Source organism: Pyrenophora tritici-repentis, chromosome 1, assembly GCF_003171515.1.
Source record: "Pyrenophora tritici-repentis strain M4 chromosome 1, whole genome shotgun sequence".
NCBI lineage: Eukaryota > Fungi > Ascomycota > Dothideomycetes > Pleosporales > Pleosporaceae > Pyrenophora > Pyrenophora tritici-repentis.
Genome location: NC_089390.1, coordinates 9,419,602 through 9,438,042, shown reverse-complemented (window position 1 = coordinate 9,438,042; position 18,441 = coordinate 9,419,602). Strand labels below are relative to the sequence as shown.

The following is an 18,441-nucleotide window of genomic DNA, read 5'->3' as shown; positions in this document are numbered from 1 at the left end:
AGGTTGTCGGTCACTTTCTCCGCGTTCGGGTGTTTCATGGCTCAAAACCCCCCTTATAAGCCCAGAACGGAATGTCTCATTGTCTCTCTACCTTGCTTTGAAATTGCTTTCTGTCTCTTAGATACAAGATGGTTCTCAAGTTATCTAAGATATTCAGACATGGAGAATAGGTATATAGATGCCTACCTACCTAAGCATCTTTAGGGGCTAGTTCATTACTCTTAAGCCCAGCCCACGAACAAACGCATAACCGCAGCAAACTTGAACCAACCTCAGCATGTCTCTTAGCAATCTTAAAGCCAATGGTCTCTATATTATCCTTTTCCTCTGATCCATTCCACATGCGGCAGACGTTTACTATATGTGTTTTTACCTACATAGTGACGTTGGTGGAAGCATTAGATACTAGATTAAACAAGATGGTTCTGGGTGGATTGCAGATCATGTAAGCACTGTTGGTGTCTTTGAATCCTTTGCACTTGTCGGTTTATACTAAATTGCGACGATCCCCTATGTCAGGAGGGCCATGTCGACCAATAACTGAGATACTGTCACGGTAACCACCGTGGTCCCCTTGACACTCCTGCCTCTGACCCATGCGCTCCTGCTCTTAACCCGTACGCTCCTGCCTCCAATCCGCACGCTCCTATCGCAACAGTGCAATGTACTATCCTCGACAGTATTCCACTGCCTCGCATACTTGTCAACGAGCGAGCCGGCTCGCTCAGCTCGCTCGGCTTGGACGTTTTGACCAAGCCGAATGAGCTGAGCGCGCAGTGCGCGCTTGCAAGCCGAGCGAGCTTAGGGATAGGCGCTCGCTCAGTCAGCTTGCTTAGCTTGGTTGGATGGGGCGGTTGGAAACTTGGGGCTGAAGGACTTGGTGGAGGGGCAATCTCACGATGATTTTTAGGTGTAGTGCGTAAGTTCGAAACCTAGTTATAACCTAAAATACACTCTTTTTTGCTATATTTCTAGCAAATAAGCTACTAAATTTCCGGCTAACGGCCTGGCAACAATATTCTCCTTCTGCGACACTTCACTTACTACTTATCACCCACCACACTCACCTATACTCCATCAACGCGTCTCTATTTGCAGCTATTATCTACCTCGCCGTTGCTATAATGCCAGCAAAAAGAACACGCGTTAATGCTCTAGAAATCGCGACAACTTCGAAGCGCCCTAGAGTCGCAGCGCGTCATCGCGGGACTGCCAGCCAACCTGTGCTAGTCGATACTCGGCCATTCTCACCATCTCCACCTCCTCCACCGCTGTCGCCGCGTCAAGCTCTCGTCGCCGCGCCACAAGCACCAAATTTTGAAGCGACCCTCCGAGAGTCGCGCGCCGAAGAGACAATCATCCCACCACCTGAGGGCAGCGAGCATGCCACTGTTGCAGCTTCAGGAGCAGCTAGCGAGGCTGTCGACGAGGGTTTCGTATGGGTAGAGGACAAATACGACGGCTTTAATTGGAGTCGCTACCCAAAGCACTGCAAGCCGCCCACATCACTTTCGAACCGAGCAAGCTGGGTATACAGCCATAGCTATCGCATCGCCTTGCGCAGCAACGTCGCAAAAGTCACGTGGATCTGCCACTATTGCTATAAGCACAAGTTCACTACTGTTGGCCGTGGCATACATGACGTCTCGCAGTCTCCATCAGCGCCAGCACGTCATCTCGGAGAAGACAAGAAAGGTCATGGCTTGAAGCCTCCAAGTAAGCGCACTACCGTCGCTCCTCGGAAAGAAACTCTCCTCGAACGCGCCCTTCAGAAGGGCTGCTCTCAGGCTGTTGCCAACGAGCTTACCAACTTCAATATACAAGAGTTTAGGCTTGCGGCCGTCACCTGGCTCGTCGAAAACAACCTCCCACTCTCACAATTCGAATCATCGTCTTTTCGCAATATGATACAATTAGCTAGCGTAGAGGCAGAACGAGCCCTGTGGGCATCTCATAACAGCGTCTCACGATACGTTATACGCCTGTACAACTACCTGTTACCAAAGGTTGTCGCAAGCCTTTCAGAATCAATGAGCAAAGTCCATATAAGCTTTGACGGATGGACGACAAAAGGTGGCAAGCGCGGTTACTTAGGTATCGTCGCCCACTACGTTGATAGCTCTGGCGAGCTCAGGGACTTGCCTATTGCGCTCCCACAACTGACAGGTGCCCACACCGGCGAGGCCATGGCTGAGGTCGTGATGGCAATATTCAAGCAGTTCGAAATCACTGTGGGCAAGCTCGGTTACTTCGTCCTCGACAACGCACATAACAACAACACCACGATCAACACTCTCGCCTTGCAGATGGGCTTCAGCGCTACCGAGCGTCGCCTTCGCTGCGGTCCTCATACGCTTAATCTCATTGGCCAGATGCTACTCTGGGGTGAGGAGAAAGAGTCCTACGACAACGAGGAGACTGAGCGCGTGAACGAAGCTGAGAACATGGCTACTTGGCGAGGCGATGGACCATTAGGAGTGCTTCTCGCGGTTATCAACTACATCAAAACACCACAACAGTACGCTCTTTTTGAGAAGTATCAGAAGCTCGCTATTAGGGACCAGCCTGTCAACGCGCCAACAGAACAGCACAAAATCAAGGAGCCCGTCAAGCCAGTTGTTACTCGCTGGAACTCTTACGTTTCGTGTTTTGAGCGCGCTGTTGAGTTGCAATTAGCGGTTAATGGGTACGCCAACTACCATATTCAGAAGATTGAAACTGAAGACGCGTACGCCCGAAGTCGTAACAACAAGCTGCCTGCAGCGCCGGATTGGATGAGGTCTGATGGGATCAATGCCCATGACTGGCAGGTGATTGCTGAGTATATTGATGTGCTCAGGCCACTGAAACAAGCTACAAAACGGCTTGAAGGCCGCGGCAAAAGCGGTGCTTTTGGAGCAATCGCTGAGGTTATTCCAGTATTTGAATACTTACTTGGAGTCTATGAGGACCGCTTGCAAAGCTATGAAGACGTCATTCACGATGAGCATACAGAGTCACCCGAAGACCACCTTGCTATCAACCTCCGCGCTGCCCTAGTTAAAGCCCGCGAGTACTACAACAAGCTCGACCTCTCGCCAGCTTACTATGCTGCTACAATCCTTCATCCTCGCTACAAAAGCTACCTTGACGCAGCGTGGGCGGATAAGCCTGATTGGCTAGAGAGCAGCAACCGCAAGTTTCAACATTTGTGGGCGGAGTACAAAAGCTTACCGAAGCCGCGCTTACGCCCCAAAGTCAGGCACAATGATATAGACGACGCTATCAACAGCTTTATTGAGCCTGCAGGGCTTACGGAGAACGAGGAGGATGAATATGAGGCTTGGAAACGCAGCGAACCGATCGCTAGCGAGGGCGTCGACCCTATAAAATACTGGGTAGGACTCCGCGATCGCTACCCCAGCCTTAGCAAATTTGCTATCGACATGCTATCAATCCCAGGCTCAAGCTGTGAGTGTGAGCGCTTATTCAGCGAGCTGGGTGACCTCCTCGAGCCCCGTCGGCGCAGCATTTCTCCGCAACTTCTAGCAGCAATACAGTGCGATCGACGATGGATAAGAGCTGGATTTGGCAGTGGTGAGGTGCCTGTAAAGGAGGCTATCAGCGATGAGGAGATGGACGCGAAATACGGTGTACATAAGTGGGATATTAGCTGAGAAACTCAACACCAAGGTTTCTATATAACTTTCCTAATCGGGACTGAGCCCATCAAGCCGAGCGAGCTGACAGCCCTGTTTCAGCCAATCCGAGCGAGCCGAGCGAGCTGCTGGCCTCCGCTCAATTGGCTGAGCAAGCCAATTGGCTGAGCTCGCTCAGCTTGCTCATTGACATCTGTGCTGCCTCGACAACCGTATGACATCACATGAGCTTTCTTCCGCTATGTATCTTTCTTGGGTGGAACTCTCTACTTCTTTTCTTCACGCAACGTCTTGTATTTACACTTAAGTACTGTACGTAGCACACAAATTAAAATTCTTCATAAGTTCTGAGATTACTGCTCGTTGCCTCTCGTGACAGATACTACGATTCGTCACTAATCAGCTTGCCCAATATAAGCTGTCGCATCTGGCTCCTTGAGGTCCTTCAATTACTCTGGGACGAATTTGATAGTGAGAGGGTCCTTGAGTGCGACGATTTGAGCGCATTCGAGGCAGAAATAATTGCCTGGGGGGACGGCAACGCTGGTACCTGTCGGCCATAGGGCTTATCCCTTGGCTCCTCCTTAGGCAACCAGGCAGCCACCCATTTACCCGCTAGTACCTTTACGGCCTAGCTCCTTCACTCCCTCTTCCCACTGCGTATATAGACCTCTTTCTAACAGCTCTAATACGACATGATTCTCCCCAACCTTGACGCTTGACAGTACCGCGCTATTGAACCGCCAACCGCGACCAGTCGCAGTATCGGGTATGTCATCTCATCTGGAATCAGACTCCGCAACAATCAATCGATTGACATGATTGATTCCTATATAGGTTAAAGAATTACTTCATTAGGCAGCCTTTAACCTAGATAGGAATCAATCATGCCGATCCGATTGATTGTTGCGGAGTCTGTCTGGAATATATCGTATTGCAGTACAGACTAACCTATCTTCATAGGATACATAAATGGATGAGACGAGAGCTCCACCGAGATTTTTCATACTGACCTTACATGCATGACCTATTTCATAGAGACTTGGGGTGTTTGACTCCTTTTTTCCATCTCCCGCGGCCGCAAATCACTGTATCTTATCGTTCCACACCGTTCTTAGCATGAAGGATTATAGCAGGCATTCCACAGGGCAGCCCAGTATCACCAATCTTCTTTCTTATCTATATCCGAGACCTATTCCCAGCCTTACAAAGCTTTCAACTATCGTATATCGACGACCTATCTCTTACTACCTCATCAACCTCTCTAAAGAAAAACATAAGAGCACTGCAAAAAGAGATAGCTACACTCTTCGCTAAGGGAGAGCAGCTAGACATTATCTTCGACACATCCAAAACAGAGCTAATCCACTTCACCGCTAAGAAGGAGAGGATAGAAAGAGCCCTCATACTCCCAAACAACGACCGGGTAGAACACAAAGACACTGTAAAGTGGCTAGGTATCTATCTAGACAACCGTCTATCATTCAAATCACATGTGTCTATACGTGCAAGCCAAGCTAGACAAGCTTTCTACAGACTAGGAAGACTAGCGAACATTGAACTCGGCCTATCAACACATGCTATCCGGCAACTATATCTAGCATGTGTAACCAGCGTGTCAGACTACGGAGCGCAAATCTACTAGCAAAACTAATTATACGCCACATTAATACTACAATCACTACATAACCTAGCATGCCGGAAGATTCTAGGAGTGTTTAGAACCGCACTAGCCGTTCCAACAAGCATAGAAGCTAGCCTACCGCCACTAGCAATTAGACTTAACACAACTATCTAGAACTACGCAAGAAGAGCAAACCTGCTCGCTAGTACCCACCCAATTGCTAATGCAATAACCTGGATACAATCAACAAACCCCTAACAAACAAAAAAGCTAGACCAACACTAACAGCTACAAGCTATTATCGAATTAATTCCTAAAAATAACAAAAGAGATACAGAACAGACTATCCTATACCGGTTTAGACCATAGGATACGCCTAACTACAAAATAACAATCTCACAAAAACGCAAGGAAGAGGAAGCAATTGAGTATAAGGCCTACTGTCAGATAGCAGGGTTACTCGACGTTGGCAGCAACCAATCAGCGTAGAGAGGATCAGTGCGCCCCTCAAGAGGGCCACAAGCGCGGACACACGATAGACAGAACACAATACACACAATCATCAACATCCATCACTTTTGTGCAATATCTCATTATATCTGACAATTAAGAGTCTCACTGCCTCAATAACGAGCGATAAAACCACGAAAATGGCAACAATCCAGACCCAACGGGACGCGACGGTCATCCTCACCGACTCAAGCAACTGGATCCCTTGGTACCGCCAACTTAAGCTGAAATGCCAGTCGCAAGGCATTTGGCCACTGTTGGACCCCGAAGGAGTGCGACTCCAGCGCATCCAACCGGAGGCTCCGCTACCCCCAGACATTTCGCAGTATGAACCGTCAAGTAGCCCCTCAGCTGCCTCATCGCATACCACCCGAAACGCTAGAGGCAACACGCGAGGATCAGCACAAGACACTACAGAAATGTCGACAACAACCTCACGAATCCCCACTATACCAACGCGAGTGTCAGAACTCTCAGAGAAAGGACAAGAAGCGTATAAGGAGGATCGCGACGACTACAAGCTGCGCCTTGAGTCATACAAAATACGGGAGAGGGACTATCAAGAAGAAAGCAACAAAATCTCAAAGATGGTCGAACACATCCTTACAACCGTAACACCCCATTTACAACTTAGCTGTTGCGCCGAGAACGGCACGCCGCGCGACTGGATAACCGCCCTCCAAGACACAGTTGGAGTGGATGAAGACGAGGAGAGAGCGCGAGCACGAGAGAGATACCAAGCCGCACTCAAGCCAATGCGTTCAACCACAAACTGGGAGACGTGGCTAAATGAATACGATCAGGCTGCAACTCGAGCTGAAACCCTTGAGGTGGCCGAGGTTATGCAAACACAAGCCGTAATAGACGACTTCCTAGGCTCCGTATCTAAAATGGCATCAACCTGGACCGCAGGGTTCCAAGGGCCAGGGTACGATAAGAAAGCCATGAATAGGAAAAGGATGATGAAACTCTTCCGTGAATATATGAGTCTTCAATATCCATCAAGAGGGAAGCCAAAGAGCGCCTTCGCGGTAGGAGACTTATACGCGGCGAGCGGTGAACCCGACTCGGACACACTGAGGGACGCCTCTAGTGTGGAATTAAGAGCGCCATCCAACCAAGGCCGGGGAAACCCTAGGCAATCAAACAAACGCAAGATGGATGGTCAAAGTACCAGAACCAAGCAGATCCCGGAGAGGAATTCAGCGAAAGCTGGAGACATATGTCCTGCCTGTGAACAGCGTCATGAGATATCTGACTGCTACTATGTGAACAAAGCCAAGGCACCTGAATGGTTCAAGCCAAATCGAGGCATCGCAAGATTAGTACAGTACAAACTTGAAAATGACACCAACTTACAGAGAACGATGCAGGAAATGTCCCCAGAGACTAAACGACCTCGATTCTCGACAACGTCACGATCGATTACACCTCATATCAAGACATCACAAACACCGGACGCAGTCATTGAATGACTAGATGGACGCGAAATCTCAAGAATTGATGAGGGCACGATGAAAGCGGCATTCAGCGCAAGCCAACAAGGATATCCATTAAAGGATGCCTTCATCCTGGATTCCGGCTCGACTACGCACATCTGCAACGACCTCTCAAGAATTGAAGACGTACGCCCGTCGACGCCAGGGGACTACATCTGGGCCGGCAGTTCCAAAGTCTGGATACGAGGATACGGAGCTGTCACATTGACAACAGAGGGATCTCAGGACAAACAAGCCTTGCACATTGTCAACGTTGCGTGGTGTCCAGACTTCCTCTGCAGCCTAGTATCATTCAGGCTACTCCGACGACAAGGAATATGGTGGGACAATCGGGAAGATCCAACAAGCCTGCGACGATGGGATGGAACAATTATTGCTATCCTATCGGAACGCCATGGGCAATGGATTATCGAAGACACCACTCCATTCGACTCAGCCTTCCATGTGCGTATGAATCGAACCAAGCGATCACCACAAAGGGCGACAGCCATGCTATGGCATAAACGACTAGGACATCCAGGGCCATCCGCTATTGAACACCTCATACAGCAATCTGAGGGGGTGAGGATCAAAGGAATCACCACAGTACAATGTGACGCCTGCGGCAGATCAAAGTCGAAGCGCCAAATAAGAAGGGCGCTAAGACTAAATGACGAAGGTCCTGGAGAAAGAATTGCAATCGACTTCCATGAGTACGAGGCGGACAGCTTCACTAAGGAAAAGAGTCAGATGCTAATAACTTGCCGAAACTCCCGATACGTTTGGGATTTCTACTTCAAAGACAATAGGCCAGCACGCTCTATTATTCGCCTATTAGCCCTCTTTATCCAATTTATGAAGAAACAGTTCAACATTACGGTCAAGGTCATTGAAACAGACAACGAGATCGTCACAGTTAAGCAAGAAGTCGAGAAATGGTGCACGTCCCTATCAATCAGACTCGAGCCTTCCGCTCCAGACACACAAGCGCAGAACGGAGGAGCCGAACGCTCAGGGGGTGTGATAAAAGAAAAGGCACGCGCAATTCGACTAGATGCGAATCTTCCATGGGAACTCTGGCCAGAGATAACCAGAGCGGCGGTATACCTATACAATCGAACGCCAAATTATCCAAACAAGTGGAAATCGCCTTACGAAATATTCTTCACGCGCGCAGCTGCCACAAATGGCATAGTCACCGGACCCCGAAGACCAAACCAAGCTCATCTAAGAGCATATGGGTGCAAAGCCTTTGCAATGACAGACGATACCCACCGAGGAAAGTCAAGGCTGCAACGGCTGGACCCAAAAGCCTGGATTGGGTATCTTGTGGGATATCAGTCAACAAACATCTACCGCATCTGGATCCCATCCATGGCAAAGGTAATCAGCACTCGCGACGTAGTGTTTAACGAAGACACAATCTTCAACGGCAAGACTGAGGACCTAATGGACAATCTTATGCACAACACCCTAGAGGAAATCGCAACTTGGGTAAGAACAGTCGAACTCCCAGGTACTCAGAGCCAACAACCAGAAACCGAGACGTTCTACGAGGACGATACGACGCAGGAAGAGAGCCCGCGCACTCAGAAAACCAGATACCACCAAGGAAGGAAGGTGGTAGAGGCATATCTAACCCCGCCACCAACTCCTCCACCTGTGGCCTTGCTAGTTCAAGGAGAGGTGAACAACGAGGATATGACGAACATGTCCAACCAATCAACATCAATGACCAATCCATGGGCAGCCGCATTCATGGCCGGCACCGAATCAGGACACATTGGTCAACACGAAGGAAAGCCAATCGACAAGGCTCAGGTGAAGAGACTGCTATCCAAGGGAATCAAGCCCCGTCGCAACCAGCTACCGCCACTCCCAACAGCATACTCAAAGCTGGAAGACCATCCACTATACGAAATGTTCAAGGAAGCAGAAAAGACACACCTTCAGAGTCACCAACAAATGAAGTCATGGACTGAGGTCCAAGCATCACCAGTCAAACGAGCAGGGCACCAGATCCTAGACTGTATGTGGGTATACACCTACAAACTCGACAAGCATCACCGCCTCATCAAATGTAAGGCAAGATTGGTGGTAAGAGGAGACCAACAACGCAACATCACCTCCCAAGACACATACGCAGCAACATTGGCAGGACGCTCATTCAGAATGCTCATGGCAATCGCCGCCAAATACGATCTTGAGCTAAAGCAATACGACGTCACTAATGCTTTTGTGCATGCTGCAATCGACAGAGAAATATACATGAGGATGCCAAAAGGGTATCAGAAGCCTGGCACTCTACTCAAAGTGCGAAAGGCACTGTATGGGCTCCGGATCTCACCATTACTGTGGCAGAAAGAATTCACTCCAACTCTTGCTTCGATAGGGTTTCAACAAATACCACAGGAGCCATGCTGCATGATCAAAGACGGAGTTATCATCTTCTTCTATGTGGACGACATCATCGTTGCGTACCATTCAAAGCAAGAATCAGAGGCCATGAAGGCCATCAACCGGATCCAAGAAAAATACGCTTGTACGGGAGGAGATAACTTACAGTGGTTTCTCGGCGTAGAGGTCATGCGCAATCGCAAGCAGAAGACCATACAGCTATCTCAAGCCGCATACGCAGACAAAATCAGCCAACTAGCAAGCCGACAAGACATCAGACATGACACGCCGATGTCAGGCATGGAACTCAGACCCAGGAGTGACCTAGCAGAGCCGTCCGAGATCAACCGCTACCAGCGCAAGATTGGCTCGCTTCTATTCGCTGCAGTCACAACAAGACCCGACATAGCCTTTGCAACATCACGACTTGCTCGCTTCCTAGTCAATCCAAGTACAGAACACCAGGACGCTGCAGACCGTGTGCTCCTGTACCTCAAGAAAACAGAATCCCTAGCCCTCGAACTCGGTAGAGGCGATGGCCTTGAGGTAGCAAGTGACGCATCGTTTGCAGACAACACACTAGACAGGAAAAGCTCGCAGGGATACGCAATTAAGCTGTTCGGAGGACTCATCGCTTGGAGAGCAAGTAAGCAAGATACTGTGACAACATCAACAACAGAAGCAGAGCTGCTTGCCCTATCACAAGTTGCTAAGGAGGCAATCTTTACGTCGCGGTTGTTGAAGGAGCTTCAGGTAAACCTAAGCAATCCAATTATCACAATCAAGTGCGACAATACCCAGACAATCCGTCTAGTAAATGAAGACGTTGCCAAATTGCAAACAAAGCTTCGGCACGTTGACATACACAATCATTGGCTACGACAAGAAGTTACCCGAAAGACGATCAAGGTAGAGTATGTTCCGTCTGACAACATGATCGCAGACGGATTCACCAAGTCACTGCCAGCCAATAAATGGGCCAGTTTCCTTGATCAGTTGGGACTTGTTAAACGCAAAGAATCCCCGTTGAAAGAAGCTGAGCTTGAGAAGTTGCAGGAGCATCTGGAAGGCCTCTATATGTAGGATCGATTAACCAGTTTACGCAGCTTGCAATCAGGGCTTCCAAGCTGAGGGGGTGTGTCAGATAGCAGGGTTACTCGACGTTGGCAGCAACCAATCAGCGTAGAGAGGATCAGTGCGCCCCTCAAGAGGGCCACAAGCGCGGACACACGATAGACAGAACACAATACACACAATCATCAACATCCATCACTTTTGTGCAATATCTCATTATATCTGACACCTACATTAAAACTAGGCTAGATAACTGCACTACAATCTACTCAGACGCCTCACAAATAAAAGATAAAAATAGTATAGGTGTTGGCATCGTAGCCTACAACTCAACCTAGCAAGAGATCTACTCAGAAAAGACCAATATAGGGGAATACTAACTAGTTTACAACGGTGAACTAGAAGGCATTACTCTAGCTTTTAAATACGCAGCAAAGACAGCTACAAGAGACTAAGAATTCGAGATCTACGCAGACAATTAGGCAGCAATCTATAGGCTTAAAAACCTATTAGATAACCTAGGACAACAATGGCAACTACGATGCCTAAAAGCAGCAAAAACAATCCGACAAAAACAGGCTACTATCCACTTACTGTGGGCACCCGGACACACAGACATAGTAGGGAATAAAAGAGCAGACTACCTTGCAAAAGAAGCTACTAAAGAAGTCCCACAATCATCAACAAAAAGCATTGCCTACCTAGGCACTGTTATTAAAAAGATCGAACAAACCGAACAATGCCAAGAGTACCAAAAATACAAAACAAGAGCAACTAATCTAAACAAAAAGACCTACTCAGCAAAATTCCCACTCAAAATCCAAAAAACAATCCAATGTTACGAACCTAAGGAGAGGACACAGTGCAAGATATGAAGGGCAGAAGGATGGAGACCTTGTCGGAATCCCTTCTCAGACAAAGGCGTACAAAGGTGTACAAGGACCAATGACGTAAGCCTGCCCCGCATCCCACAAAGCTTGGCGGAACGCCACCATGGGACATGTCACGTGTGTCCCAAGGAATCCCACGATGTACCACGATGTCCCACGCATGGGACAGTGTAGGACAACGTAGGACGTATAGGACATAGGACATTCGTTAGTATATAACAATAGGCAATGAGCCCTTACGGTTCATTGTGTTCAACTTTGAAATCTAAGGATTAGTACTTGATTCTCAACTCCCCGTATATTACATCGATCTACCAATCGTGCTATACACCCTCGTGTCCATCGCATCACTCTATCCCCGAGAACCAACCCAAGATCATCTTCGGACGACCTTCACACTTTGAACACCCTCAAGATGAGTGACACCCCGATGAACACACCTAACGAAACTTCGTCAAGCCGCACCAAGGTGGCCAGACCCGATCTATTTCACGGCGATCGACACAAGCTCGAAGACTGGATTCTCCAGTTCGATCTCTTCTTCAGGTTTGAAGATGAGAAGGTCGACCCTACTGATCGTGGACTGCTCATGGCAAGTTACATGCGAGGAACTGCCGCCACCTGGATCAAGCCTTACCTCAACAAATACATGGACGACAACGATGACGACGACGATATTGAACGAATGTTTGAAGACCATCCAACCTTCAAAGACAAGCTTAGACAGCAATTCGGAGTCATCAACGAAGAATCTAAGGCAGATCGTGCAATCCAACAGCTCAAACAAACCCAATCAGTCGCCGACTACGCCAGTATCTTCCAGGGACATGCCCTGAAGACCGACTGGGACGACAAGGCATTAAGGGTTATGTACCGACAAGGACTTAAGGAAAGAGTCAAAGAAGAGCTTATGCGAAGCGGCGTGGCAATCAACAAACTACAGGATCTCATCCGAGAATCAATTCGTATCGACAACGCACTCTACGAATTGCAGCAGGAAATCCGACCGGTTAGAGCCAACCAGTCAGTGCAACGCACAAAGGGACGATTCTTTAAGAAGAAACCAGGATATCGGACGACACCTGGAGGTGTTGTACCCTCCGCCGGTAACAACTGGCACGACCCTGATGCAATGCAACTGGACAACATCAACAAAGGCAAGAGTTTCGGCAGGAACGACAAGAAGAAGCCGTATAACAAGAAGGAGATCACTTGTTATAACTGTGACAAGAAAGGTCACATGGCTAGGGACTGCCACAGCAAGAACAAGGTGGTTAGACAACTCAACGTTATCCACAAAGCAGTACCCACTGAGCGACACGAGACATGGAATGTCATATCTAAACCAACCATCGAAATCAACACGCAGGAAAGCGTTTTGGGATTGGATAACCTCACACTCGTGGAATCAGACTCAGAAGAAGAACAGCCCACTTCGGAGTACGACATGCTCGAAGATGAGTCCAAGGACTTAGAGGCTACGGAAATCGACCAGACCAAATTCGGCAAGATGGCCACGTTCGAAGAAATCAACAGGCCATCCACACCTTATGTACAGGAAGAAGAGTTCTACAAGCTCGCAGGACAAATCAACCAGCTACTACGACACCTCAACAAGGCTAACATCGAGTACGCCTGCGAGGAACCCAACATTATGGCTGCTATGCGACAAGACTTCTACCGATTGTCACTAGAAGTACAACAAAATAAGGAAACCATTTCAACCGAAATATTGAAGTTCCTACCAACAACATGGGAACTAAGCTGGATCGAAGACGCAATTCAATCATGGGAAGAACCAACGTTGCCAATCTCGGAAAAAGAGAAGCAAGAGATCTACGACGAACTCTGCCAGACCAGGAACAATTGGAAGACCTTCCAACACGGCCACAAGAGAAAGGCCAAGGACATCAGTAGATCAAAGGAATACGACTACTGGATGGACCCTAGGAACCCAGAACACGAGAAATTATCATGGGTTACATGCATTCACGACCATTGCAGAGTACACTACTCGGATAAGTCCGGATCAGGATGGTTCCCAGAAGAAACCAAACGATCGTACCGCTGCAAGTGGCAATTCTTCGACTGCAAAAACGACCTATGCCCAATACATTTATGGGACAAAAGGGAAAAAACATACTTCCCAGGTCACGACAACCCCGAAGAAATCGATCAGATGCAAACAGTATGGCTAAAAGAATACGATGAAGGAGACGCTTGGGAATGTCAACAACCCAACTGGCAAACGTGCCTTAGCAAAGAATGCGACCTTCATGCGATAGCCAAAGGATTCCATGGATTTGGAAATCAGGCTTTTTTAGGCCAGCACCCGGCCCAGAGCGGCCCGGCAAGGAGATTAACTCAGTAAACTCCTTAGACCTCATCAAGCTTCAGGTGAAGCTTGAAGGGAGGTGGATGAAGGCATTAGTAGATTCGGGATCACAAGCCAACTACGTTTCAGCGCACGCAGCGTCTTCAGCCGGACTGAAGCCGCTACGGAAACAAGAAGCTTACCCACTACATGTGGCCAACGGAGAGCCAATGCCAGGTGAACAAGAGATCACCCACGAGGTCAGACAAGTGACGCTCAACATCCAAGGACACCAAGAGAAGATAGACCTAGATGTCTTCGGACTAGCTACCCACGACATCATATTAGGACTTCCATGGTTACGAGAACACAACCCACGGATCGACTGGAAGTCGAAGACGTTCTCATTCGAGTGCTGTGGAACGGACGCAACCACAAGCCAGCCTACGCATTGTCAGAGTACGATGGTAGATGAGAGGAAACTGAATAACATCGCAAAGAAAAAGCGAGCCTCGACAAAGGACGGCCTTAAGAAACAAGGGTCCGACTCAGCAGACGCCGGAACGGAGCCACCGGGTCGACAGACTAGAGTTTTGGAGAAACGCGCAACTCCTAAGATCCCCGCAGAATACAAAGAATTCGAACATCTATTCCGGGAAGTGGCAGATGAACAAGCATTGCCAAAGCACCAACCCTGGGACCACAAGATTGTCTTACAGGAAGGAAAGAAACCGACTTTCGGCCCAATATACGGACTATCGGAAAAAGAATTGAGCACGTTACGCGACTACATCAAGACAAGCCTAGCAAAGAAATATATCCGACCATCGAAGTCACCAGCAGGATATCCAATCATGTTTGTCCCGAAAAAAGACGGAAAACTACGACTATGTGTAGATTATCGCAAGCTCAACGACATCACAATCAAGAATCGATACCCCTTACCGAACATTACAGAATTACGGGATCGATTATCTCGCGCAAAGATCTTTACAGCATTAGATCTTCGAGATGGATACCACCTGATTCGCATAGCGAAAGGTGAGGAATGGAAAACGGCGTTCCGATCAAGATACGGACACTACGAATACACAGTTATGCCGTTTGGGCTCACGAACGCCCCAGCAACATTCCAAGAACTCATCAACAACGTGTTGAGAGCACATCTAGACATCTTTGTCATAGCTTATCTAGACGACATTCTCGTCTACTCCGAGACTTTAGAGGACCATGTTGAACATGTCAAGACGGTACTAAGGGCCCTTGAGCAGTTCAACCTCCGACTCAAACCAGAGAAGTGTGAATTTCACAAGACTAAGGTCAACTTCTTAGGCTATGTAGTAGGAGCGGACGGAGTACAAATGAGCGAAGAAAAAATTCAGGTTATCAAGGATTGGCCAACACCGACAACAGTTGTACAGATACAGTCCTTCTTAGGATTCTTGAACTTCAACCGACAGTTCATCAAGGACTTCTCAAACATCGCCATCCCTTTGACAAAACTCACAAGAAAGGACGTACCCTTTAAGTGGAGCAAGGAAGCAGAGAACGCATTCCAAACGCTTAAGAAAGCAAGCATAGAACCACCATGCTTTCGAATATTCCAAGCAGGACACCCATTACGCTTTGAGACCGACGCATCGGATCTCGCGCTAGGCGGATGCGCAAGCCAATTGCACGAAGGCAAATGGCACCCCATCGCCTACTACTCTCGCAAATTCTCAGGACCAGAAGAACGATACGACGTTCACGACAAGGAGCTACTAGCTATTGTCGCATGCTTACAACACTGGAGAGTATACGCAGAAAGCTGCTCGGAACTTACGATATACACAGATCACAAAAATCTAGTGAACTTTACGACCACCAAAGTACTCAACCGCAGACAAGTAAGATGGTCAGAACTACTCGGACAATACAAGTTCAAGATTGTGTACACACCAGGAAAAGAGAACGGCAGAGCAGACGCTCTCAGCCGAAGACCAGATATCGCAGGCACCAAGGAAGTCATCGACACCGCGATACTTAAGGTTAACAAGGACGGATCGCTAGGACCAGCAAAGACACTGAACGCTATCCTTCACATCGGAAACAATGTACCGGAAGAACTGCAAGAAGCAATTATTCAACAACACCACGACGACCCTGTACACGGTCACCCGGGCATTACCAGAACAATGGAACTCATCAGACGCAACTACGAGTTCCCAGGAATGAAGGAAAAGGTTACCTCATTCATCGCAAAATGTGCAGAATGTCAGAAGAACAAACACGACACACACGCACCTTACGGCGAGATGCAAGCATTAGAGCTACCCACAGAACCTTGGGCAGACATCTCTATGGACTTTGTCACAGGTTTACCAGTCTCAAGAGACCCAGCGACAAACATAGGATACAACGCAATACTCGTTGTAATCGATCGATTCACCAAGCAAGCAGAGTACATCCCGTTTAGAAACGATTTCACGGCAGTACATCTGGCTCACATCATCAACGATCGAATCATCAGACATCACGGCATCCCAAAGTCAATTATAAGCGACAGAGACAAGCTCTTCACTTCAAACTTTTGGACGACACTTTTGGCCGCGATCGGTACAAAACGCAAGCTATCAACAGCGTTTCATCCGCAGACAGACGGACAGACAGAAAGAACGAACAGAACCATGAAAGCATATCTCAGGATATACGTCAATCATCAGCAAACCAACTGGGTTTCGCTTCTGCCTATGGCACAAATGGCATACAATAACAAGCTTTCAGAGTCTACAGGACAAACTCCGTTCTATGCAAACCACGGAAGACACCCAAATCTCTTTACACGCACACTTCCAAGCCAGAAAACGGAAGCAGCTATCGCCACAGCCGAGGAGCTGAAGGCAGTACATGAGTTGCTACAGAGCAAACTCGAGACAGCACAACGACAAAGCATTTCATATGTCAACAAGAAACGAAAAATGGCACCTCAGCTAAAGAGGGGGGATAAAGTTTATCTACGCACGAAGAATCTTCGCACGAAACGACCAAGCAAAGGACTCGACAACGTCAAAGTCGGACCATTTTTGATTCTCAATCGGAAAGGACCAGTTACGTACACACTCGACCTTCCACCAGACGCTAGAATACATCCCAGGTTCCATGTAAGCCTCTTAGAACCAGCACACCCAGATACGCCATTACAGAAAACCTTCCACTACGAAACGGAAGAAGAAAACGAATTTGAAGTCGAGAACATTGTCACACACAGAGTTGTGGACAACGGCACAGAATACCTAGTCAAATGGTTAGGATACCCAGACAGCGAGAACACTTGGGAACCGGACACAAACCTTACGAACTGCCGCCAGCTACTTGCGCAGTACCACCGTAATCAAGACCGGCGAACTCGGAATCATCCCCAGAGAAAGTAGGCATGAAGACGCCCCAATCCAATGCCAAAGTACCAGGCATAAGACCGTCTTCCAGATGCGCTACCTCTCGATTCAACGCCTCAACCGCTTCCAACGCCTCGATATCCTCAACAAACCTTCCCGACTCATCAACCCATTCTTGCTCACGACGCTTTAACTGCTTACGCTGCTTGCGAAGACGATCCTTCTTCGCACGCGCAGCCATCAAAGCATCCAATGCCGCAGACTCTGCAGCATCCGCTTCGGCCTCTTGTTGTTCAAGACGCGCCATCTCCTTGTCCAACTTTTCAAAGTTCGGGACAGGAACTTCCACAGGAACGCACGACTTCACACCGTTGCGATAACAATTTCCACATTCTTTCTTTAACGACGACATCCGACACTCGAGCCCCCGCTTCGCACAATATTGACAAGACACCATCGCGATTGTACCGACTAGGTTGATTCGGTCACCAAGGGTATGACGATGGGCGGTACTTCTGGAAACCATGACACGTCAGCTCATGAGGACATGAGATTAGGAGAGGGAGGATAGTGTTACGAACCTAAGGAGAGGACACAGTGCAAGATATGAAGGGCAGAAGGATGGAGACCTTGTCGGAATCCCTTCTCAGACAAAGGCGTACAAAGGTGTACAAGGACCAATGACGTAAGCCTGCCCCGCATCCCACAAAGCTTGGCGGAACGCCACCATGGGACATGTCACGTGTGTCCCAAGGAATCCCACGATGTACCACGATGTCCCACGCATGGGACAGTGTAGGACAACGTAGGACGTATAGGACATAGGACATTCGTTAGTATATAACAATAGGCAATGAGCCCTTACGGTTCATTGTGTTCAACTTTGAAATCTAAGGATTAGTACTTGATTCTCAACTCCCCGTATATTACATCGATCTACCAATCGTGCTATACACCCTCGTGTCCATCGCATCACTCTATCCCCGAGAACCAACCCAAGATCATCTTCGGACGACCTTCACATCCAAATACCACGCAGCACCAATCGAGAAATCTCTAGCGCCTTCTATGCTCTTAAAATAGGACACGGATACTTTAGGTCCTATTTAAAGAGATTCAAGAAAATAGAATCTAATCTC

The 18,441-nt window shown here is 48.2% G+C and overlaps 5 protein-coding genes across 5 annotated transcripts; 4 read left to right on the top strand and 1 right to left on the bottom strand.

Moving 5' to 3' along the window:
- Window positions 1–1,124: 1,124 nt before the first annotated feature.
- On the top strand, window positions 1,125–3,656 carry PtrM4_036500 (Dimer-Tnp-hAT domain containing protein; the record flags this gene model as incomplete). The annotated part of the gene is made up of 1 exon (XM_066104158.1): window positions 1,125–3,656. One exon carries the CDS (start codon window positions 1,125–1,127, stop codon window positions 3,654–3,656), a length of 2,532 nt encoding a protein of 843 aa, XP_065966360.1.
- Window positions 3,657–5,912: 2,256 nt separating this feature from the next.
- Window positions 5,913–7,247, top strand: PtrM4_036490 (uncharacterized protein; the record flags this gene model as incomplete). The annotated part of the gene is made up of 1 exon (XM_066104157.1): window positions 5,913–7,247. One exon carries the CDS (start codon window positions 5,913–5,915, stop codon window positions 7,245–7,247), a length of 1,335 nt encoding a protein of 444 aa, XP_065966359.1.
- Window positions 7,248–7,286: 39 nt separating this feature from the next.
- PtrM4_036480 (uncharacterized protein) lies at window positions 7,287–10,730 on the top strand (the record flags this gene model as incomplete). The annotated part of the gene is made up of 1 exon (XM_066104156.1): window positions 7,287–10,730. The coding sequence occupies one exon, from the start codon at window positions 7,287–7,289 to the stop codon at window positions 10,728–10,730; it is 3,444 nt and encodes a 1,147-aa protein (XP_065966358.1).
- Window positions 10,731–12,026: 1,296 nt separating this feature from the next.
- PtrM4_036470 (uncharacterized protein) lies at window positions 12,027–16,818 on the top strand (the record flags this gene model as incomplete). Its single annotated transcript, XM_066104155.1, has 4 exons — window positions 12,027–12,207; window positions 12,307–13,861; window positions 13,936–16,548; window positions 16,812–16,818. 4 exons carry the CDS (start codon window positions 12,027–12,029, stop codon window positions 16,816–16,818), a joined length of 4,356 nt encoding a protein of 1,451 aa, XP_065966357.1.
- Window positions 16,819–17,258: 440 nt separating this feature from the next.
- On the bottom strand, window positions 17,259–17,609 carry PtrM4_036460 (HrpB7 domain containing protein; the record flags this gene model as incomplete). The annotated part of the gene is made up of 1 exon (XM_066104154.1): window positions 17,259–17,609. One exon carries the CDS (start codon window positions 17,607–17,609, stop codon window positions 17,259–17,261), a length of 351 nt encoding a protein of 116 aa, XP_065966356.1.
- Between the last annotated feature and the right edge of the window lie 832 nt (window positions 17,610–18,441).